The 24,621-nt window shown below is 34.2% G+C and overlaps 1 protein-coding gene across 3 annotated transcripts in view; it reads left to right on the forward strand.

Annotated features, from left to right (window-relative positions):
* The first annotated feature begins 4,655 nt into the window (after positions 1 to 4,655).
* The window catches only part of LOC138704964 (rhomboid-related protein 4-like), a 59,126-nt gene continuing 39,160 nt past the window's right edge, over positions 4,656 to 24,621 (forward strand). The window contains exons 1-2 of one of the 3 annotated variants that reach the window (XM_069833440.1): positions 4,661 to 5,153; positions 19,696 to 20,023. In XM_069833440.1, coding sequence (XP_069689541.1) covers positions 5,037 to 5,153; positions 19,696 to 20,023 — 445 coding nt within the window. In that variant the 5' untranslated portion in view covers positions 4,661 to 5,036. Of the gene's footprint in view, positions 5,154 to 6,286; positions 6,339 to 19,695; positions 20,024 to 24,621 lie in introns of those variants that run through there. The other 2 variants (XM_069833441.1, XM_069833442.1) reach the window with 2 other exon arrangements.

The following is a 24,621-nucleotide window of genomic DNA, read 5'->3' on the forward strand; positions in this document are numbered from 1 at the left end:
ATCAGAGAAAGTTGGTCACTTGCAATTGAGCGAAAGTAGGTCACTTGATATCCAGCGAAAGTAGGTCACTCACGAAGGGCGGCGTTTCAACCATATAAATTATTTGGAATGCATAAACAGTAACATAATATAGGTCTATGTTTATCTAAAATGTAGTGTAATTCCATTAACAAAATTTAAAACGATGATTATGAGACACTTCAGACATAATTCACTTGCGAGTTAAGATGTAATATTATTTATGGTGTGGAAATTACGTTATTCGTATGTGTAATACCTGCCTTTATTTCGATTAAATATTGCGAAATTCTTGTACATTCATTTAGGCACGATTCAATAATTTTCAATTGCATCGCACGGATATTTAGATATGTTGAAATTATAGGTTATGTTTACTGTACGAGTTGCCCCTTTCTCTCTAAATTTAATGATCTCCAATGCCTTGCCATTCATATGAAAATTATAGGTTTTGTTTACTATATTTAACTTATATTCCTAAATTCGCAATCATACATTATAATTAAGCATAATGTCCTGTATGATATCCCGGACATTCAATTTGTCTGTATTTTAATGCTACAATTGAGTACTGAATTATTGTATCTATCTACTACTTAAGAGACGAAGTGACACAATAGTACGTACACTAATTTCATAGGAGTGATATGGTAAATATTTTGTCTAAAATTAAGGAAGGTAGATGTGCTAAATTGAAATCACAATACAAATTCTCTTTTATTGAACCTCAAAATAGCTTCCATTCTAAACTTGTAATGTTGACGCGAACAGATTATGTTAACATGTAAAATTCCCTTCACATTAAAATAACACAGTTTTGTAATTATTTCTGAAACATATTATGCAACAAGAAGTAAACGGAACTTATGGACACATTACACTAAATAAAGCTTAGCAATGATAAGCAATAAAGTTATATTCACTGAGCTCCATACACTCAAATAGAAAACCCGAACAAACATTACGGCCTGGTCTAGATCGAAAAAGCATTGACTGTGCCGTATTTCGCATTTTTGTGAAAAGCTATGTAAACTGTGAAATGTTCGTTATCGGTTGTAATAAATGAAAATGGCTAAATCACAATAATTTGAATAATAATATGGGACAAGGAGACGTTTGTATTACTATAAATTGTAAGAAAAATAGGTTAGAGTTATCCTTCTTCCTACAGATCCAGGAAGGTGAGTTTATAGAATATAATATATATTTTATGAAAATAATATATAAACCTTATGTTTGGCAACTCAACTGTTGTTACCATAGCAACAGGCCTACCACGCTATGTGACATTCAGTTGTTTTTCCGATCGCAACGCTCCTGTCATGTCCCATCTTTAAAAAAAAAAACAAGTATAGACTGCGGTAATATCACAGTCTAGTACTGTTATAGCAAGTTATCTTGAACCTTCTCAGCGGAGACAGAGGGGCAGAGGGAAGGAAGCGCGTAACGCGGGTGGAGCCAACTGAGTTGTTTGCGCATGCTCCGCATCATAATCTCTTGTCAAGAAACATAGAGCTATTTCCTTCACTGCGTACCAGTAGTGTTACCATGGAGCAGCAACCACATGGTAGTAATTATGGTGAAATCACACCACCGCGGAGAAAAAGTAACGCTGTTATCCATAGCCGAGAAAGAGAAATTATCGCAAATATAATAAAATTAAGCGTTGCGAGGAGGAAAAATTAAACAAATATTTGCTGGAACCTCTTGCTAAGGAATATGAGAGAGCGGCTAAATACTCTGGCAAAAGTATTAGTTCCGTGAAAAGAATTAAAAGTAATATTGAATTACGACCGAATGAACCTCACACTACCGGTACTCTGGGAAAGAATAGGTATGTAATGTTTAGAAATTATTGCTATAATAGTTTTGTACAATAGTGTGTGTATTGAGAGCGACATAATGAATTACTGTTGCAAGTTATTATTTTCTTATAGTTCTACTAAACATATTATTTCATTCCAGAATTAGACTTGTGTAAAGTTGAAGTGGACGACTTCGATCAACATGTTATTCGGGATACAATCGAAGAATTATATCGTGTTCAGAAAGTAGTACCTACGATTAAGAAGATAATTCCGAATGGATGATGCCACTGGCGAAATAATTAATTTTGGAACAAGCGATGATGGCAGCAATGATAGGGATATGGATTGTGTATAATTGTAAATTAATGTAAATTCAAATAATAAGCCTGTAAAATATTGTTATAAGAATATGTACATATTAGCTGAAGGTGTAAGTTATGCAGGCCTATATAATGTATAGAAGTAGCTGTAGTAACTCCTCCATTGCCTGTCCCCAGCCCGGATGAGAGAGGAGTGTACACACGATAATATTTAAATACTTACTCATTACAGGTTAATTAAAACTTGCTACGAAACTATGTTCTCCTCTCAAAACCGGAGGATCGAGAGAAGATGATGTCTGTATTGAACCAAGTTCTTTTACAGTAGAGAGCCGTAAGGTAAAAGAACCAACGTTTTTTTGAAAAGAGTCACGTTACCCGAGGGAGGGGCATCCTTGCCGTGTCGTTACGTTGATGAGTACATGCCGTACCGAGCAGTTCCAAAGACAGACTTAGGGAATGTAAGGTTCAAGATAACTTGCAATGACAGTACAGACCAGGACAGGGTAGAGCCACAGTCTACTATATACAGTCACGAAGCTTGAGTTTTGAGGGTGCTAGAAACAATATACTGTGACGGTACTATTTTGCATTGCTTGTAATGAGGCGATATTAGCGATCCTAGTGGTGAGCAACTATCTAATGTTTGCATATTTACTACGTATTGAGCTTCGCGACTGTATATACTAGACTGTGATAGAGCACTGTGACGTCACCTCACTCCGCTCTGCCTTCTCGCAGTCGACGTCTCTGCAGAGATGTGAAATGTGGACAGCAGTTTGCAGGGAGGGAGGAGAGGGTATTAGGAGTGCAGGTAGCAGTGATATAGGAGATAAATAAAAGTGATCTGGCATTCATAACACAGTTCAATGCTCTATTATGTGAAAATCCATCTATAACAAAGTCATTCTCATATGATAGATACTTTCTTGTATCTAATAATTACGTAGTATTTCATATCAGTTAATTTGGCGAAACAAGTATAGTGTAAAATAATATAAGTTTTTATTACGCACGTTCATTTGTACGTCAAGATATCCTTTATTTATAACGACTGCAATCACACGTGTTAAAAAGATTAGAAATAATTCAATCTTTGCTGTATTTTATGATAAAATACGTACAAACTATAGTTTCTTTTCACTGCAATTTGGAAGAAGGCACAGAATTATTATGTGAACATTTTCCTTCATTTTCTGTTTCTTTTTTCTTTAACTAATTTCTCAGTCCTGGGACATGTTGACTGGGCATTATATAATCTAAGACTGCACGCTAATGTGATAAGGTACTTCTTGATTTAGGCTTAGCAAGTTTCATAACAGAAAAGAATTGTTCGCATACATATGTCGAACCAAACATACATAACTATGCAGGAACTGCATACAATCTCGGGAATCTAGCTTGGGAGAAATTCCTGTAAAAGTCAGCCAAGTTCTTCTTGTGTTTATATTGTCCTTGACATCTACTGATTAAGGGATTGCAAAAAGCTGTAGTAGAAATTGTTTCTACATCTTGAAACCTCAACTCAACTGGCGAAGAAGTTCTTGTAGAATTTGCACATACTTTTCAGAGAGAGAATGTCCGGATCTCGCACTTGAGATAACTTTGAAAAATGCACAGTGTTTCTAGCCAGCAGTTGATTTACCCATAGAGCCAATGACAATTTGAACGCTTTAATTTTGTAGTAAGTCATATATCTGTTACGATGGGATCCTTGCCCTGATGTGAGGTATTTATATCGTTTAAGTGGCCTGTTAAATAGAGCCTGGAAAGCCAAGTCACAAATTCAGGTTTTTTCTTGCAACTCAGGGACAGACTGATTTAGACTAGTCATGAATAATGCTATTTCCTCTCTTAAATCAAAGAAACGCCGTTTATGTAGGCAACTTCGCATTATGATGCTTTCACCTGACGTCACACGAAATGAAGGATATACTCTTCCTCCACAAACGTCACACCGTCTGAAACTGTCTTCCGCTGGTCTAGTATATAGAGCATAGACAAATAAACAGAGTCACGAAGTTCAATACATAGTAAATATGCATCCATAGATAGTTGCTAACCACTGGAATCGATACTATCGCCTCATTACAGACAATGCGAAATAACACCTGCATAGTCTATTGTTCCTAGTACCCTTATAAACTCAAGCATCGTGACTATATATACCGTTGCTTACGAGATTACAACGATATATACTATAGACTGTGGTATTATTAAACCAGAACTAGAAATAGGATGGGAATTTCAGTCAATTTTGAAATTAGGGCTGTACTGAGACGGAGTGGTGTATGTTGTTATAATTTTTAATGATTATTCATACTATTATATTTTAATCTGCTAATTATTTAACAATTAAGTGCAAAAGAATCTATAGGAAGGAATATCTGGTGGGTTTTATGACATATTTGGTGAGTTTTTGTAAGCGTGCAGTGGTTTCTCGAAAATTGGAGTTGGCTACACTGTTGGCAACCCTGAACTCAGTGTTGCCAACTAGACGGAAATTCCGTCAAAACTGACGGAGCGGACGGGAAAAGAAAAGAATGGTTCTGACGGGTGACTGATTTTCTAGCGGAATCGTCTTTTGACTTTCTTACCTTCTGTCATTTTTAATTATTTAATTTGGGGGGGGGGGAGCGTAGATCAACCCAGCATATTAACTGCAAAACTAGAGGAAGAAGTTGTGGATGAATTATTATTATGGCGACACTGCCTGAACCAATTGCATAACGAGTTGTGGTTCTGTTCGTCCGTTGAGAATGGTGAGAAATTTTGTGCCAAAATCAAAAGGTTAAGATTAAGTATGGTTCGTAACATCATAGTGAAACAGTTCTGAGAGTTAATTAACGTTGGTTAATTGAGTGAAAAAAATTCATAGAAGATCAGGAAAATGCAAAGACGACGAAACAGGGGACTAGAATTGGGAGTAGTTCTCCTTCTTGCAGAAATAATGAATGTTGGCTTTAATCAAATTCCTCCAGTTACATTATGCACAATAATAGGACAGGTAAGTTTGATATCAAAAAATAAAAAGTTTGTAATACAAAACATAATCCGATAACATGTACTTTTATTTAATTATGTGTTCGACTGGTTGGTATTAGCTTACGGCATAATAGACTATGTAGTGTGATTAGAACATTTGGTAAATATTTTTCGCTGGGGACCGTTCGAAACGTCTCCGTAATGTGACGATAATATACATAAATCATGATTGCAGATTAAAAAAAAAAAGGTACCGATATATAATCTAGTAAATTAAAGAAAAAGAAAGAGGTGATGAAACAAAGTAACGCTATTACGTAGCACTTTTTGAAGTCACTCTTATAACCTAGAAAGTGAAACTGCTCCAATAATAATTTCACCACGGTGTGCTAACATTTTGGCTAAACTAGCGCAGAGATAGTTCCCTCTGTACGCACAAATACACCTTCAATTGTTTTCCTCAGTCAATCCAACATGATGACATTACTAAAGTCGAATTTGTTTATAGGCTATTATGTGTTAATACCACGATATGTTCTTTCGTATGCCTTATATATTATACGAATCTGTGACAGGTTAGGTTGGTTTAGCCTTATACCATTGAAGATTCAATATGTTCGATTCACTGTAAACTAATTTTTCACAGTTTTCTCACTGCCACGACACATTTAACTTAACTTCTTCTTGCACTATATCTGGACTGTTCACTACTTTAACGTATTGATTATTGCACAAAACTCACTTCAGGAGTAAACTGTAAAGTCGTTTGAATGAGTCGCCATGTTATCATCTTCTTGGCATGCTTTAACCATTAGGTGGCCCCCGACTCGGCGTAGCAGGGACGGCAACATTGCAAACAAAATAATAGGTGGTGAGTAGTATTATGTGATAGATTAGATTAGGTTAAATTAAATGTGCAATATTATGTGAGAGATTATGTTCATATCATATCCCGCGCACGCCATTCTCCCTAGTTGGTGACACTGAAAATTCCATCATTCCTTTCTTCATAATATCACTATAAAAAAATGTGGCGGTCTTTTTCTTTCACATACGACTACTTTCATGGGCGGCCGGGTAGCTCAGTTGGTAGAGCAGCTGGCTACGGACTGTAAGGTCCGGGGTTCGATCCCAGGTGGTGACAGGATTTTTTTCTCGTTGCCAAACTTTCAGAATGGCCCCGAGGTTCACTCAGCCTCCTATAAAAGTGAGTACCTGGTCTTTCCCGGGGGTAAAAGGAGGTCAGAGCGTGGTGCCGACCACACCACCTCATTCTAGTGCTGAGGTCATGGAAAGCATGGGGCTCTACCTCCATGCCCCCCAAGTGCCTTCAGGGCATGTTACAGGGATACCTTTACCTTTTTTTACGATTACTTTCATATATAAGTAAAGTATGTATTTGAGTCGAGCTGGGTGGGCATGCAGCTCTCCTAGTGATCACACCCAATTTGCACTACTACTAACGATTTTCAAGATCTTTTAGGCATGTTTTCTAATGGCACATACATTTTGAACCTTTACCACTCAAAATTGTCTAAGAACATGCCCTTTCTTGCTGTCCGCATTCCTTTGGTAATGCTGTTATAAAGATTTCCTCAAAGGTTAGAAGACGTTAAGGTCCTTTATCCCAGTGGTCTATGAGAAGATTCAGATGAAGCAATTAAGCTCGGGGATTTTCAAGCTCTGGGAAAGGCTGATGATTTTTTTAGTGATGTTGTCAATACTGGTCTGTGACGACTGACTAGATACTGGTACTGTAATGGCTGGTAAAAAAAAAAAAAGATAAAACTAGGAGTGAAGTCGTACCAGGATGGGCCAGGGTGTCGCTCTGGTACTTTTCTGCAACCTGGGAGCACCCTGCTTCTTTATTTTTATTTTTTAAAATAATAATTGCCTTACTTGCTTCTTACTCAACTTTGTATTTTTTATAAATATAGATTAGTAGTAACTAATTATGTATAATAACATCGGCATTACTGAGAAGAAATATAATAATAATAATAATAATAATAATAATAATAATAAACCAGAATTTAACTGCGCGCATAAGCCTAGGTACATAAGCAGTTCTCAAACTTTCGTATTTCGTGCCCTCTTTTTTTGGGGGGGGGGTAATTCGTCGCGTCATATTATGACGTAATTTTCTGTTAACGGAATGTTCACTTTCTGGATTGAAAATATGCGACTATAAAAGCAGCTCATTTGTAGGTGACTTGTTAGTTGTTCCATTGCGACTGTGTTTTGAGTTTGTCACTTGGAGTTCCAAAGCTAAGTGTACATCTCATTTAATTTAATTAATTAATATTGCTTGTCTTATTCATTTATTTGACGCCCCACTCCACCAAGCTACGGTGCCCCCCCCCTCCAGGGGGAGAGTCCCACAGTTTGAGAACCGCTGGTATAGTTACACCATATTCTACTCTTTTCTTACACCCTCTTTCTCAAACAGCTTTCTTCAGTCGGCCGTAATTCTGGAAATTTTTGCTGGTCAGTTTATTTTCATTGGTGCATTGAAGTCTTAACAACTATGATTCTGATAGTAAGTGTTAAACGGAAAACTTTTGTTCTAATAATATGTTATTCATCTTGAAAATGTGGTTATTCATTGTACAGGTTCACATTCCAGGATAACAACTATAAAATACTTTTTTTTTTTCGAAAGAATTAACTACATACAGGTACAGTTAATGTCTTTGACGTATTACACAATGGGGTAATACTGTACTACTATCCATGAAAGTTGTAATTCAATAATAAAATTATAATAGGTAACCTGCCGAATTCGCATTCATTGTAAATATGCTGTTTACATGCTGTTCCTCGAAGAGCATCTTGTCGCGGTTTATCCTAAAATAATAATAATGATCTTTACCCGATGCGCCCTGGAACTATTTTATTTACGATTACACCCCTGGATAAAACTGTGTGTTCATTTAGTTTTACTATTTTTTTACTTATCCATTAATACAAATTATGCATGAGCTTATTTCACATAACATCGTATCATATGTTTTATATTTCTGTTTCCTTTTTTCACTAGAAACCACCACATATTCACCTCGATTTCAAACGTGATTTATTGCATATTCCAACAATTTTTCTTCTTCCAAATACAATAAACTCCAGTTATGGTGAACTTCTGCAGACCAACATATTTCGTTCACTATATCCAAAGTTCACTAAAATCCAAGTGATTTTTTTTTGTAAACTACTGACGTAGCTATACGTAAAGTATTTATGTTTCTGGCAATATATATAAAAAAATAAATAAATAAATCTTAAATTGAGAGGAATGGAAAATAATTTAACTAAAGTAATATTGTACTCTTATGCATGTATTACAGTACTTATTCTCTAAAATAATAAATATAGTAAATGTCACAGTACCTTCTCTCTTCTCTGATCTTGATATGTTAGCACATATCTACAATGTTCCTAGGCTTTTAGACATTTTACCATCAACACATTTTTCTCATTTTCTGGCACTAATTGTATTATAGTCCATTTTCATCACCTTGAAAATGTCAAGTGAATAGCTATTTAGAAAGTCTTGGCAACTCTGATGTCATTTCTCAATCCACAGAATTTGCTGCCCCGCTAATTTTCCCAACTGTAATGTCATGCTTTTCTTCCATTTGTTCAGTCACCCTTTCAAACACACAAACTTTTGATTCTTATTTAGTAACTTGGCTGGCTGCTTAGTTTTGGTTTTCAGAACAGGCCCATTGAAAAAGATTCCTAAAGACCTCTGAATAATAACTTCTTTGAAAGGAGTCATAACTAATCAGAGTGTGAATCAAGCCCCTTCTTGGGGGGGGGGGGGGACATTGAACGAATTTCTCATGTATCGACATTTTTCGCACACGGAAATTTTTGAAATAGGCTAAATGGCATTTCTTCGTTTACATAAACGAAAGGCTATACTAAACACTGTAATATCGAAATTAGACAAATAATATTCACTTTTTTAATATAATACATTTCTCATATTATGAAAAGTATACAAAAGAGAAACAAAGTAACAATCAATGAAGTACATTACCTTCAGTAAATAAATTTGCTTGCATGAGATGATGTCTTTGAAGTTTCCTGTCAATGAGGTATGTCTGTGTCAGAGTGATGGCTCTCCTTTATTCAGTCAGCTGCAAACCGTTTTGCTGGAAAATCTTCTAAAGCAGGTCCATATTTTGATATAAACATCAGAGATGTTAGCGACTGAATATGCATGCTGTTTCTTAGTTTCGTCTAGCCTATGTATTGTTCATTATGCTAAACTCTCTTTTACACTCTTCTGAAAACAGGCACTATTTTAATTCTGTTGAACATTTCCTTTAATTTATTATCTACAGATTCTTGTTTTTTAACATCCTTATACAAACGAAATTCCGTTATAGTTTTACAGATAGTACGAAATACAAAAAGCCTGAAATCCCATAAGGGCAACGGCCTCCTACAGGAGAGTGTAGGGTGAGCTGAAGGTCTACTACACTTGGGGAGCCAGTCCAAGAGAGCTTACACTATACACTTATAATCTAAACACATAAACAAATTATACTAACTAAACCGAAGAAAAATACAGACTAAGCACATAAATTATGCAAACTAAACATCCACACAAAAATATGCAAACTGAACACATAAATTATAATCCGAATACAACTGTCCACACTAAACACTCGATAAAAGAAAAAGAAAAAAATTGCACAAACTAAACACATACATAATCTTAACTCACACACAAACTAAATATACAAAAACCTATAACAATTGCACACATAAGTTGTACAGACTAAACACCCATACTATCTAAACTAAACGCACAAAAACAATACAATTGAACACAAAAATTATACTAACTAAATACATTAACTATACCAACTACACTCGGAGTCAAACTATCCAAACTAAAACACACAAAACCATACAATTGAACACAAAAATTATACTAACTAAATACATGAACTATACCAACTACACACGGAGTCAAACTATCCAAACTAAAACATACAAAGCCATACAATTGAACACAAAAATTATACTAACTGAATACCTGAACTATACCAACTACACACGGAGTCAAACTATCCAAACTAAAACACACAAAACCATACAACTGAACACAAAAATTATACTACAGATAGTATAGTCATAATTTTTGTCACAGATTTTTAATGAATTGCAAAGCAATTCAATTTTGTCACCACCAAACAGAACAAGTTCACTGCAGTTTGTAGGCCATAGACTTTGGTCTAATACTTCACAGTCTTTAAAAAAAAGAGATTAGAATTTGATAATCTTGTATTCAGATTATCAGTTAGGTTTTGTAAGAACTGTCGTCTGAAATTTTTGGAAGTTTCCCTGTTTTTATTGAATTTTTTTTAAATTTTAGTAGGTTATTTTATGACACTTTATTAACATCTTAGGTTATTTAGCATCTGAATGAGATGGTGATAATGCCGGTGAAATGAGTCCGGGATCCAGCACCGAAAGTTACCAACCATTTGCTCATATTGGGTTGAGGGAAAACCTCAACCAAGTACCTTGCCCCAACCGGGAATCGAACCCGGGCCACCTGGTTTTGTGGCCAGATGCACTAACCGTTACTCCACAGGTGTGGATGTTTTTATTGAATGGTTATTTTATATCTTGACCTTGATACTTCCCAGTTGTTGAATATTCAATGAATGCTGCTTTAAGATAAATCGCTTTGGCTTGTTTCATTACATTTAAGGGCTTTATACACACACTTATCTCAGATCAAACAGAGATTGAATCTGAGTTCTATGATTGAAAATAGACCTATAGCGGAAGTTGTTTCAGAACTTCTAAAGTGTCCCTGAACAATGTCAACTTTACAACCAAGAACCATGTTGTGAAGTTTTCTAGCAGTCCTTTATATTTTGCTTTATTTCTTCCATTTGAAGAGACAGATTTGGTTTCGAAATACTGGAATAGTGATGAATAACTTGTCATTACAGCTTTTACAGTACTGCAAAATGATGCTATCCATCGTATGTCAAACATTTTCCCTATTTTTCCAAATTCACATCCCAAAGTAGTAGCAACTTCTGTCTCTCTTTGGCTTTTTGGACTGACAGACAGAAAAAATGCCATATAAAGGATCTACAAATGACTTAAAATGAAGAGGGACTGACATTGAATTAATAACATCATTTATAGCGAGTTCATGTTTATGATTTAAGCAATGAATAACAATCAAATCTCTGTTATATCTACTCTTCAAGAATGTAACTAGGCCTACACCTTTATATGCTCCTTGAAATTGACTGTACTATCTAATGCAAATCCAATTATAGTCGCGACACTGTTATTCCCGGCATGACTCCTTCTCTTTGCTTACGTCTTAGGAAGTGAAGGCTCTATAAAGTCTAGGTAGGTAGTATCATTCGCCATTTTTGTTCTTTCGTTGCCGAACTACCAGATGAGGGATCTATTTGCTGCACCGTTAAACATTATCATGTCGTAGCTCCTATGATAATAAATTAAACGTACTGTAATTGAGCAAATAATTGAGCGGCAAATAACATCCTCGTGTGCTTTCTGCAAACACAACGAAAGAGCCAAAATGGCGGGCGATTATATTAAATATTTATCGAGCCTTGGGAAATGCATCAGCGAATCACAAGACACACACGTTTAAATGTAGCCGACCGGCTACGTGACTGGCTGCCGGAAATTAGAGCGACGGGACTATAACTGTTTGCATAACATTTCATCTGTAATGCCGTGTTTGTTCAAACAAGCAGAAATGCTGTCACCAGTTAGAGACGTTAATTCTATTATATCAAAGAAATAATTACATGGCTCACCTCTAAACATATATCAAACATAAAAAATCAAATATTTATTTGAAGTAGTAGAGCTTTCATCAAGAAGCTAAGTTAAATACACAACCTGACTCAAAGAAATGTTGTGCTAATGACTTCGACATTTTATTGCTTATAAAATTAATAATGTTGGCACAACTGTGATCTGAATTAAGCTTCATTCCATGTGAAATCAATAAGGCTCACAACCTTACCCTCTCCAATTTTAATAATATTTTAGGCACTTCTTATAACCAGTTAGAAATGAAAGTATACAAAGGTTTCATATCTCCTACGTAACAATTACAGGAGTTATTTATGATTGAAATACTGAAAAATGGCCTCAATTCCCTTTACAGTCCTTCGCTTATTTTGGAATATCTTGAGTTCTATTTAAGATGTAGAACCGTTCTTTGGCTTATTTCCAAGAAAAAACGAAGGTCTTTAATAATAGGCACACTTTGAGTCTAACTTTTTTTTTAAGAACATTAAACTAAAAATTATAATTCATTTATTTCAAAAACCTACAAACGAAAAAATTTTAAAAATAATTATAGGCCTATATATTTTAAGTCCATATGTGCCTAACATAACTACAAAGTTTGAATTTGGAACTCAAAAACTCTCCAAAGTTATAATTTATTTTATTAAGTTGTGTGCCCAGTATAAGAAAATTGTATGCATAACCCAACTTTGGATGTGATGGGCTTACATATTACTGGTTTTTAATATTTTCTTGTAGCATGCCTATGATGAAAAACTAGTTTATGGGCTACCGTACCTTGTAGAATTTTTTTTATAGTGAACACAATTTTTTTTTTTTGTAAACATGGGAATTTTTTAATTTGCAGTTGCCTGCATGTTAAAAAAATATGTCAATTTAATATTTCCAATAAATACCGTAAACTGGGGTAAAGAGGATCACATGTGATAAAGTGGATCATATGTGTATTGTTAGATAAGTCAGCGCCACATGGTTCACATATGCAAAGAAAACTATTTTTAGTGGCACTTATAGAAGAAAGGTTTTTTTTTCATGTGTGATCCATGTGGTGCTGCCTTATCTAGACAATACACATATGATCCACTTTACCACATGTGATCCTCTTTACCCCAGTTTACGGTAGCAGCATAATTCGGTATATGACTTGCAATTCTACGAATGTATGTTTGTAACTTGTGCTGTAGTTAACTTCTTGCGTAAAGAGTTTATGTAAGTTAATGTGGTGAAGTGTTACATTTTGCAATGAGTGTATGTGAACAAATTTCTGTTTCAATCCTTTCCAAGAAGAAAAACATACTCATATTGTGAAAAATTTAAGACCCATTCAGAAATGGATGATAGACTTCGTTAGTAGTTTAAATTTGAACTGTAGACTTTGTAGCAAATGCAGGATTAAATTTTATAAGTTGAGAAAAAGGGAAAGACATGATAGTCCAGATAAAGAAATTAATGTGGAGCAAAGAATGAAACAAGAGAGGAAGACTAATCAGAAGATACCATTACTTCGAATGTTGCAACTGAACTACTAAATTCTAGCTTACAGAATGCTGGAGAATCCCCTATTAAGAAGAAGTGTTTGACAGAAAATAAGTGTCCACAGGAAAAGGCAAAGAAAGTGATGAATGTTCTGAAAAGGAAATTTTTTATAATTCCCCCTGACAGTTATATTGAAGATAATATCAAAATTACAAGTGATGACTCAGAGATAATTTCACAACTGAAAACAAAATTTAAGACTACAGTAAAACCCCAATAAGACGCTGTTCAAGAGACCGTATGTTAGGCGGGTATACTAATTTTGACATATGCAGTATCTATTAGTATTTTTCTTTATTGAAATACATGATTCATGAAAGGTAATACAGTATTACTGCATTATGTAATTACTAGGCCTATACTGTACGTCAAAGACATTTACAATATGTACTATACTTAATTCTTTCGAAAAATGTCATTTATAGTTGTTTGCCGTGTGCGTATTCTCCAAATCCTCATGTTTATCACACTTCACTTTCCTACACTTACATCCTTCCGACGTCGCAGCTGCAGTGATTGAGTCGCGATTTTTTATTATTGTCCTTAATGTCGATGATGGGATTCCTTATGAATCAGAGTGTTCTTTCTGATTAAGAGTACTATTTTCATCGTATTTTCGTAAGATTTCCAAATTTTCTGACACAGAAAGCGCTTTTCGTTTAACACTCATTGTAATCACACTCACAGACATTTCAATACACCAAAGGACAACAAACTAACCAGTAAAACTTTCCAGAATTTTATTAGGCCTATGGCCGAGTGAGGAATGTTGTTTGAGAAAGAGGGCTATAATAGCAAGAGGATAGGGTATTGCAACTGTATAGGCTTTAAGCGCACAGGTAAAGAGTCGAATAAGAGAGCGCAACAAGAGGGTGGTGTATTGCACAGTATGATTAAGTGCGCAGGTGTAGGGTCGAATACCAGTACTTTTCAAGTTAATGACACCATGAGTTCAATGGCCATAATATTTCGTTTCTGTTACATTGCTGAAAATACATCGAAAATATTTCACAAAAATAGTATATTATGCAGGACTAGAGCGCATCAAACGGGGTATTTTATAAAGGTGTTATATATGAAATACGCAGGAACCGGTACACAGGATAGTGTAATAAGCGGGCGCATCTTATCGAGGCTTTACTGTACTACCAAGATGAGTAAACAAACCCCAAATACTAACAATACTATTACAGAGTTGGAGTGCAAAAAAATTGAAGAAGAATTTAAAGTTTCTAACTATATTTCTAGAAAGGCTAAAGAACTATTGTCTGCACTAAACCCCAAACCTGGCAGGGTATTGAGTCATGCTACTGTGAACTTAGTTTACGAATTCTAATATATTGACAATGTTGTTAGTAGATGCATGTCTGAGAAAAAGGATTTTGTATTTGTAAAGAAAGGTAACAAGAGAGTACACAAGAGAAGAGATCACTTATATTCAATTTAATTATGCATATCCATTCTTCAAACAGCACCATCCAAATATTAAAAAATGATTTTCGAAATTCTGTGAATTAAGACCGAAGAATGTAGTTACAGCTGGGTTATCAGGTACTTATACTATGTTTGCATGTACACCAAAATGTTAAATTAATGTTATTAGTGCTAAATTGAAAGAACTTAATGCTGAATCTGAAGTAGACCTAAGTTCATACAAACATTGCCTCTCACATGTAATATGTAATCCTTCATTACCAGAATGTTTTCTTGGGAACTGTGAATATTGCCCCGACGAACAAAAATTACGAAATATTCCCTCTGATTTGTTTAAATTAAATTCACTTGATGAAATATCTTACAAGCAGTGGTTACATAAAGACAGAACAACCTTAGAAACACTTACTCATTCTGCAAAAGAATTTTTGGACATTTTATTTGTAAAACTGAATATCCTTTTATGTCATTCGTTTATTCCAGCACAACAATCAAGTTCCCTGAATGAACTTAAATCATCACTTCACACAAATGAGTTCATTGTTGTGTGTGACATTTATACTTCAAGATGAAGTACAATCATACCACTAGAACAAGCCCAAGCAACAATCTATCCATTTGTTGTTTACTTCAAGAATAATGATAGCAGCACAGGCAAGTTTGCAAAGACCTTACAACAACCACATATTGACTCCTCTGCAGCTATACCAGTGGTGCAGGGACAACATCAAAGCAATTAATTTTGAGCACAATACAATGAAGAACTTCACCTTCTCCAGGAGAGATTTTCTAACATCAAGGCAATACCTGGAATGCAGAAACTGCATACTTTTATACCCACTGGAGTTCACAAAATTAGAACAAAATTTTATTCAAACAGTGAAAACTATAAAGATGAAAACCTTCTTCTCATAGATGTTGAAAATGTCAATGACGTATCATCAGGATTTGTTACATATATTTGTGATTCTAAATGGTGGATTGGCTGTACATTAAGCAATGAAGAATTTACTGATAAAGTCAAGATTATGTTGCTCCACCCACCTGGACCATCACCATCTTTTGTGTATCCTTCAAAACCTGATATCAGGACAGTTTCAAGAAAATGTATTTGATAAAAGTGGATTTACGCACAGCTACAGGAAGAATGTACAACCTACATGCCGAAGAAACTGAAAAAAATCAATAGAAAATATAATTCAGTTCTTTATTAAGGTTGGTGTAAATGTTTAAAGGGATTATTTTAGTTTCTGGTGTTTTGAAGAAGTGTAACTACTGTATTCACATTGTACTAACCTAAATTTAATACACTTGATTGATATAAATTATTTTATAGCTCCCAAGGAAATGTGAGTTCCAATATCAAAGTAACTAGGTATATTTAGGATGGGTAGAATGTGAACATATATTTTTTGCAGATTTTTAAAAATGTAGGTTTTTTAAAAACTCTATGTAGATTTTGATTTTGTATTTATTTCATGATAATTATAATGCTGAAATAACTCTGATACCTTAACAAATAAGCCCATTTAATAAGCTTTAAAATGAGACCACTTCCAATCTATCTTTATTCGTTTCAGAGCAAAGTTGAAATTTATTCTCTCAAACAAGACAAATTTTGTACTTTTTCCCAAAGTTCAGTACCTCGTAAGTTGAAAAATATGCGACATAAACTGTTTATACTCAGTATATATTAATTTCTTACCTAGGAGAACATTTACAAACATTAATTTTGAAATACAGGTAGATCAGGTTGAAAATGACTCCTGTGTTGATTTCACATGGAATTACTCTTAAAGCATTTTCCGCACATTAGTATCATTAAAAAATTGCAGTGTACATAAGTTACATCTTTGTAAAGTTTGAATGGCTCAGCTCTTTTGCAAACTACGTACGCTGTATGGAAGTTAGGTGCAGTTACCTCAATTTTCTCTTATTTTTTTCTTCCCATAGTCTAAACTCTGTTGTTAGTGCTGCTGGCAGTCTTTCATATTTTCTTTCTTCTAATATTTCAGAACATTTTAAGTGAAACTTACTTCTCCCATGATTACTGTTTTATTGTTCCGTTTTTATTGTTTTTAGCTTTCACTCCTTTGATGAATGCTATTTCAATGTGTAATTTACTATCTTTTAAAGCACCATGCAGAAGAAACAAATTATATCACCATAGGGTTTATACGAAAGCCACGGTCTGCTACTTTTCCATTTTTCAGATTGTTTCATTTTGATACAGCAACCAATTAAGTTGATAGAAATACTACAGCTTCTACAGTAATTTCATCACCATGCAGCGAATCAGTTTTTTCTGAACAGTATCAGCCTTCTCAAATGAAGATGACGAATGAATGGTATTCTGTTGTACTGTTGTCAGTGAGGGGCCGAAAGACAATCACTCACTGATTCCTTAGTCTTTCTTTGTTTCGCAAATATTTTGAATAAAACCAGTTGACATTTAATTGTAAAGGTTCAGTTGCTTGTATATATTAATGAAATATTCGTATTTGTCACTACTGGATTCAGAATTTCTTAACGGACACAAGACACAAATAACCACATTTAACAAAATTAAATAGTATTGCCAACACTCACGTTTAGGGTTCGGATTGTTATGTAATTACATATTGCATTCCTTTACTTGTAGACTACTGAAAATGACAAATGTCGGTGGTTTTTGCTTCTGATATGGTTATAGCTGAGTTCTATTTTACATATTCTTAGTAATATTACATATATTACATGTTATGTAAAAATGTAACATTTTTGTACATATCTAAGCAATTATTAGTTTTTTACTCTTTTGTTAAATTCGTTTTATTTTCCAGATTAAAGTAGGCCTATTGCATTTTCTTTCATAATATATACTTGGAGATAAATCTTAACGTCCCTGTCCCATAACACTGTTTTGAGATCGCGTTTTGTTCTCACTATAGTACATGATGCTGGTAAAGAGGAAGGGCCCAGAACTGACGTCGTTATGTTCTGTCCACAACTATAGAAAATACTTCAATTTCTAAAGCTGGCGTAAGAGAATAGTTCTTCTAAAAATAAAAAACAAACATAAAACTGGGGATTCCAACCCTTTGTAAAACAGAATACTTCGAGGTACAGTACCTCAACTCTATACATATTTGCACTAATGTTTCCTCAGAATCTGGGATGGTCAGGTGAGCCAGTCATTTAACTTTGTTGCAAATTGAAAGTAGGCTATTAGCGAGGGGTTTGGGTGGGGTATCAGGTAAGTCAAAATATCATTATGTGTGTGCCGCAAAAATATTTTTCTAGGAAATCTTAAGGCACAAGAAAATCATAGATTGTGGCAGAGACAAGCTGTATTTGCAAATCGTACAATGTACAATCGGGTGGAAATGAAAAATTGACTCTCCAGGCTGCATCCTACCATTTCAACTGACAAGTTAAATTATGACTACATTTTTGTGAATTTAATACATTAGTAAATAGTGTTTTTAATTTACATATTTTGTTAATATTACATATTTAATTACACACTTCTCCGATATTTACTACATTTTTATGTACATATTTCACACTGTGATATTACATAAAAATCCGGGGCCTACTCATGTTAAATAAACTCACGGCTTTCTCGATTCATTTGACGATGAAATTTAGCATGCAAGCATGCAGTTTCAGTGTATGCTGCTTGTTGTGCTGCATATTAGCAAAAGTCAAGGTCAGTAGATATCATCATGGTTATCGTTGGTTACAATGATATAAAAATTTACAGACAGTATTGATGATAGCCAATAGAAAATATGTCTAGGTTAGCGCATGAGAGGGGAAAAACCATTTCCCTGGCAGGAAAAAAATATTACTATAATCAGCCAGGGAAATGATTTTATCAGCCGGAGATTTCCCCCTCTTCTCCTCATTAATTTGCACTCTGGGGGTAGGCTTAGCCTAACTTGCCTACCCTGAGGAGCCACCCCTGCCAACAGGAAACACAATAAAAACCTATTAAGTTTGGAAAGTGGACTCCAACACAAGTAAGACATAGCCACTTTTCCGAAAATAGCTTTTTAGACTGGTGTTGTCAGGTTTCTATACTATCATTTGCCAGGAGTCTGAAAAGTAAAAACAAATAATGATGGTAACCTAGTATGTGTAAGAGTCTCAGACCAAATTTCCATACTTACACTTTGTTTCTGTTGTTTCAATTACAGTTACTGCTGCTGCTACTATTATTATTATTATTATTATTATTATTATTATTATTATTATTATCATCATCATCATCATCATCATCATCTAGTATTCAGTTGTTGCTTTACATTACACATCATTTTATTGTTGCTAATTTTGTATGTAACATAAGTTAAAACCATTCCTAGTTTATATATTTATATTTAATGATAAAACACACATGTTAGATCAATAATACGTGTTCATTGATTTTATGAAATACATTAAAGGTGATATGTTACAGTTGTATGAACACTAATAAGTACAATAAATTTATTGAAGATGTTAGTCAGACATGTTTCGGAAATGTATTTCATTCCTTGTTTACTTGTAGCTTGGTACATTGAGCTGTTGGTCTTAAATGTTACATAACTCAAACTTCTAATGAAAAAGCTAATGTTGTGAAATAATTTACAGTTCTCAGGTTCCAACCATAATATTTGGATGGTTATTAATTATAGTTGTTCAAGCCAAATAATACTACTTTCTTTTGTAGCACCTTTGTTACTGTATAACCTGATCTTAAAACCAATTATTATGAAGTTATTGTTTTATCTTTCCAGGTTCTACTATATTTAGGTATAATAAATGTTCCCTGGGAAAAATGGCAAGTTTGTATAAGCGCAGAGTCTGTCTTGAAAGGTCATGATTACAAGCGGCTTTTCTTTTCTACATTTGAACATGGAGATGATATGCATCTTTATTATAATATGGTCTCCTTTTTGGTTAAAGGACGATCTTTAGAACGTCGTTATGGAAGTACTAATTTTGCATTTCTTCTAATAATGATTACAGTAATGACTAATGTAATCTATGTGGCTCTGGGCCAAACACTGACAAACACACTTGATGATGGGTACTACATGAAGTCTTGTGCAATTGGATTCTCAGGTAACAGAAAATAATTTCATTTTTACTTTTTGTTATGCCTTTCATGCATTGAAAGTCACATTTTAGTACTGATGTTATTTAAAAAATGTATGTTATTGACCATAAATGTAATACTGAAAACTGAGTGAATAAAAAATATCATGGAAGAAAAAAAGAATAACACATACCAGTAATACAGTTTGGATTAGATATTCAGTCTCAGCTGATCTTTCTCACAGGTTCTAGGGGATGTAAGGATGAAACAGTTTTCCATGTGCTCTCCAGCCACATCCATAACATTGTTTTGGGATTAGAAGAGACTATTGAGGATGTACTGTATGTGCATTGAAGAGACCTGGACAGTAGCCATATCCAGTTGCAGATTGAAAATGTATTATTATTTATGTTCGATTTTATAACTTCTAGGTGCATATCTTCCAAATTACAACACAAGTCTTTTCTGTCCGACTATTATCTATTTTCAAGACCTCTTTGACATTGTCTCTGTCCATCGAAGATTACTAAACATTTTCATTTATTTTTTGAGATTATCATCAGTTTTGCCACATTGTTTCATTTATTTGTTTCAGTTTTAAGCAGCAATGAATAAAATTCTTAGAAAGTAAATATATATTGCAATTATTTCCAGAATATAATAAATACACCGTATCCCACTTAATAATAATAATAATAATAATAATAATAATAAAAATAATAATAATAATAATAATAATGTTTTATTTTCGCTGGCAGAGTTAAGGCCCTAAGGCCTTCTCTTCCACTCAACCAGCCTTAATCAATACAATACATAAATTTAAATTACAAATATTTACTCTACACTTAAAAGGTTATCCAGCAATATTCTTCACTACACATTTATTTAAATTTAGATAAATCTATAAGGTAAAGTAGTAACTTAATTTATGAGCTAATTTAATTCAATGAATTATAATTAATTTAATATTTGAAATAGCTAGTAAAATGATGAAAATTTACATTGATTAAAGTTCTCGTTAACACTTTGTTAAAAACATAAAATTTACTCTGTCACACGTTAAAAGTGTTAAAATTGTTAAAAAGGCATTCACGGGGATCAAGAAATAAATGGTCACCATTTAAAATCAGATGAAGATATTGTTGTGATTTACATCTGACAAGATGCAGAAACTGTCCAAGTTTTATGCACTAGTGGTTTACAAACAGTTGTATGTTCATGCACATGCACACTAACATTTATCATGGAAACAAGCCTGGCGCCATTCGGTAGAACATTCAGTCATTGGACCATTCTTCTTCATCGAGGCAACAGTCACAGGGAATGTTTATCTGGACATGTTGCAGAACTTTTGTTGTTGATCAACTCCTCTTAGAATCGGTTTTTCAGCAACATGGGGCTCCATGCCATTACTGTGGAGCAGTGCGTGGTTTCTTGAATGCAAACTTTCCCAATAGGTTGATCGGAAGAGGAGAACCCTTGCCTGGCCACCTAGGTCAACCGACTTGATGCCCATTGACCTTCCTCTGGGGCTTTGTGACAAGTGTTGTGTACCAACGTGATGCAGTTGACACTTTGGAAAAACTGAGACAACGCATTATAAATGCAGCTGTGCTAATCACCCACAAATGTTATGGAACACTTGGCAGAAGATTGAGTACCTTTTAGATGTCTTCAGGGTAGCTTGAGGCGCACACACTGAGTTCCACTGACCATTCCCCGAAACTCGGAAAGTTTTTATGCCTTAAATTAGCACTTATTTCTCGATCCCTCTAAGCGGGACACAGTGTATATACTAACAAAGAAACATTCTCACTTCGGGGTCGGAGTTGCAAGAAGCTAATAATACTAGTAGAAGCTCTGTTTGATGCCTAGGTGATAGGAGGAATATTAGCTGCTAATGGAGATACAGCTTGAGAAATAAATACATACAGTCACATCTTACAATAGCTATCTTTGCTGTAATCTGGCAATACAATCAGCTTTGGAAATGATCATCCGGAGAATGTATAAAATGTTCAAAACAAAATTTATTTTGACACGATGAGCATCGAATGAAAAATGATTGTTCTCAGATATCACAAATGTTTATTCCACTGACATCAAAAGCAAAATGCATGGCGATTTTTAAACCAATCTGGAGGATCAAGTGTGTATCCTGATTTGTAGAAGGAATATTCATTCATGCTCTTGTACCTTGGCAACTTGAACTGATTGAAAGTGTTAGAATGTAACTGAATGTGAAGAAGGCGATCAGACAGTTTTTCTTTAAAGTGGCTGTCAATAATGGCATAGCCACAAATAAAGCGAAAATGTGCCTTACATTGTTAAAAAAGTAAACGTGTAATGTCTAAAGTCTAAGTTGTTCTAGGAGGGATGAATTTCAGAGTAAGAGTTCTTCCGGCAGGAATAGCTTGTTATAGTAGTAGTAGTAGTAGTAGTAGTAGTAGTAGTAGTAGTATCTATTGCCCAGGCACTTGGAAGTTCTCCATTCACCTTCTAGCTTCCCAGTATAATTTAGAATCCGAATCCAAAAGATTTGATGCCAAAACTGGACATTTTCGTAAATGTTCTTGATTCATCAGAGAGTCTTCTAGGTTACACAGGATGCATTTTGGTGAACCAAATATCCCAATTTCAAACAGATGTTCTTCTAAACACTAATGGCCAGTTAGCATCCGAAATTTTGCTACTGCATCATGTCAAGGAGAATCAGGTATATGTTCTTTTTCAGTAAGCAATACTGACTAAGATTTATTATTACTGTTTTTTTTTTTTTTTTTTTTATTTGAAATTGTGTTTGTATGAACAATTTAGCACTGTGATAAGATATCTTTTTCAAGGATACTTGTAATATTTCAGTTCCTTTCTTTGCCAAACAAGGATACTTGTAATATTTCAGTTCCTTTCTTTGCCAAACAATCTTCAATCTCATTGCCCATAATACCTCAATGGGCAGGGATCCATTGGAAATACAGGTTTTTATTTTGTTTTGGCAGTATGTGCGTGGATGATTGAATTTCTGCGATTTTGGAATTTGTAGGAATATTGATTGAAGCTATGGCTTGGATTGCAGAAATTGTATCGCTAAATATAACAGCATTTTCTAACATATTAATTCGATAAATAAGTTGTGTTAGTGCCCTGTTGATTGCTGCAATTTCTCCATCAAAGTGAACAGAAGAACTCCTTGTAGACAAATAAAAACTGAATAATTTGGAATATATTCCAGCCCCAGCTGGTTCATCACTTTGATATTTGGAGCCATCTGTATAAATGTGTAACCAATCTGTGTCAGGGTAGAATATATTTATAGTTTTAAGAGCAATCTGTTATAATTCAAGTGCAGACAATGTTTGTCTCTTCAATTCCTTAATAACATTTGTATTATAATTTATATTGTCATATTGTAATGGTGATTAAGGTAATAGGGACTTTTCTGGTTTTAAATTAAAATTAAATATATATCTCTTAGTTTCTGGATTGCCTGTAGAAACCCTTTATGTGTTTTCAGTTTTCTGCATCTGAATTTGTAGATTGTCCAGTATGTATCATGGGTAACCTTATTCTTTCATATTGCAACAGGATCTTTTATATATCTCCTCTTTTATGGGATAGTTCTTTCTTATTTATTGCATTCCTGTTATTGGGGTAGATTTAACTGCACCAGTGATTAATCTCATAGCATTATTTTGTGCCGCTTCTAATTTGTCAATGGTTTTTGTTGATGCTGTAAGTTTTCACATCCATAAAGAATTTGTGATTTTATATATGTTTCATAAGTAGTATGCTTCTAAGTATTTTGGATTTTGCTGTTGAGAGACTTTATGTCCATCTATTTGTAATTGAAAATTGGGCAATTTATGACATAAGGAGAAAGTCTGATAACAGGTTTTATTGATATTAAGTCATTTTATTAATTTTGCATCAAGTAGATAAGGATTTCAGAACATCATTCATGTGTTCTGTGAGCTTGTGTTGTTGATTATGGGGACTTGAAATCCATATAACGAGATCATCAGCATATAATGCACATTTAACAAATCTATTTTTGCTAGATAATTCATAAGCTAAATTATTAATCATTGCATTAAATAATGTTGGCTGAGCAATGAACCATGGGGTAAACCTTTTCTGGACTGTCAAAATTTAGATATAGCTTCTCCATACTTAGTACAATATAATCTTTGATTAATAAAGTTATATATCCATCAGAGTAATTTACCACCTATACCCATCTTATTTAATTTTTCAAGCAATTTTATTCTCCAAACTGATCTATAAGCATCTTTGAAGTCAACAAAAACAGCTAATGTGGCTTTTTTTGTTATCCATATTGTCTTTCATATCTTGACTTAGCTTAAGTATTTGTTGTATAATAGTGTGATGGACTCGGAATCCTGCCTGTGCTGATGTTATCAAGTTTCTATTTTCCAAATGCCAGTTAAGTCTGGCATATATAATTTTCTCCATTGTCTTTGCGAAAACACAAGTGAGAGATATTGAGCGATAGCTAGAAATATTTTGTGGAGGTTGTTTTGGTTTTAAGCTGGGTTTTAAAATTGTTTTCCCCCTCCTCCCCCCCCCCCCCCACATGGAAGGAACATCAGTTTCCCATATTTGA

This window comes from Periplaneta americana, chromosome 8 (genome assembly GCF_040183065.1).
Source record: "Periplaneta americana isolate PAMFEO1 chromosome 8, P.americana_PAMFEO1_priV1, whole genome shotgun sequence".
In the NCBI taxonomy this organism is placed as follows: domain Eukaryota; kingdom Metazoa; phylum Arthropoda; class Insecta; order Blattodea; family Blattidae; genus Periplaneta; species Periplaneta americana.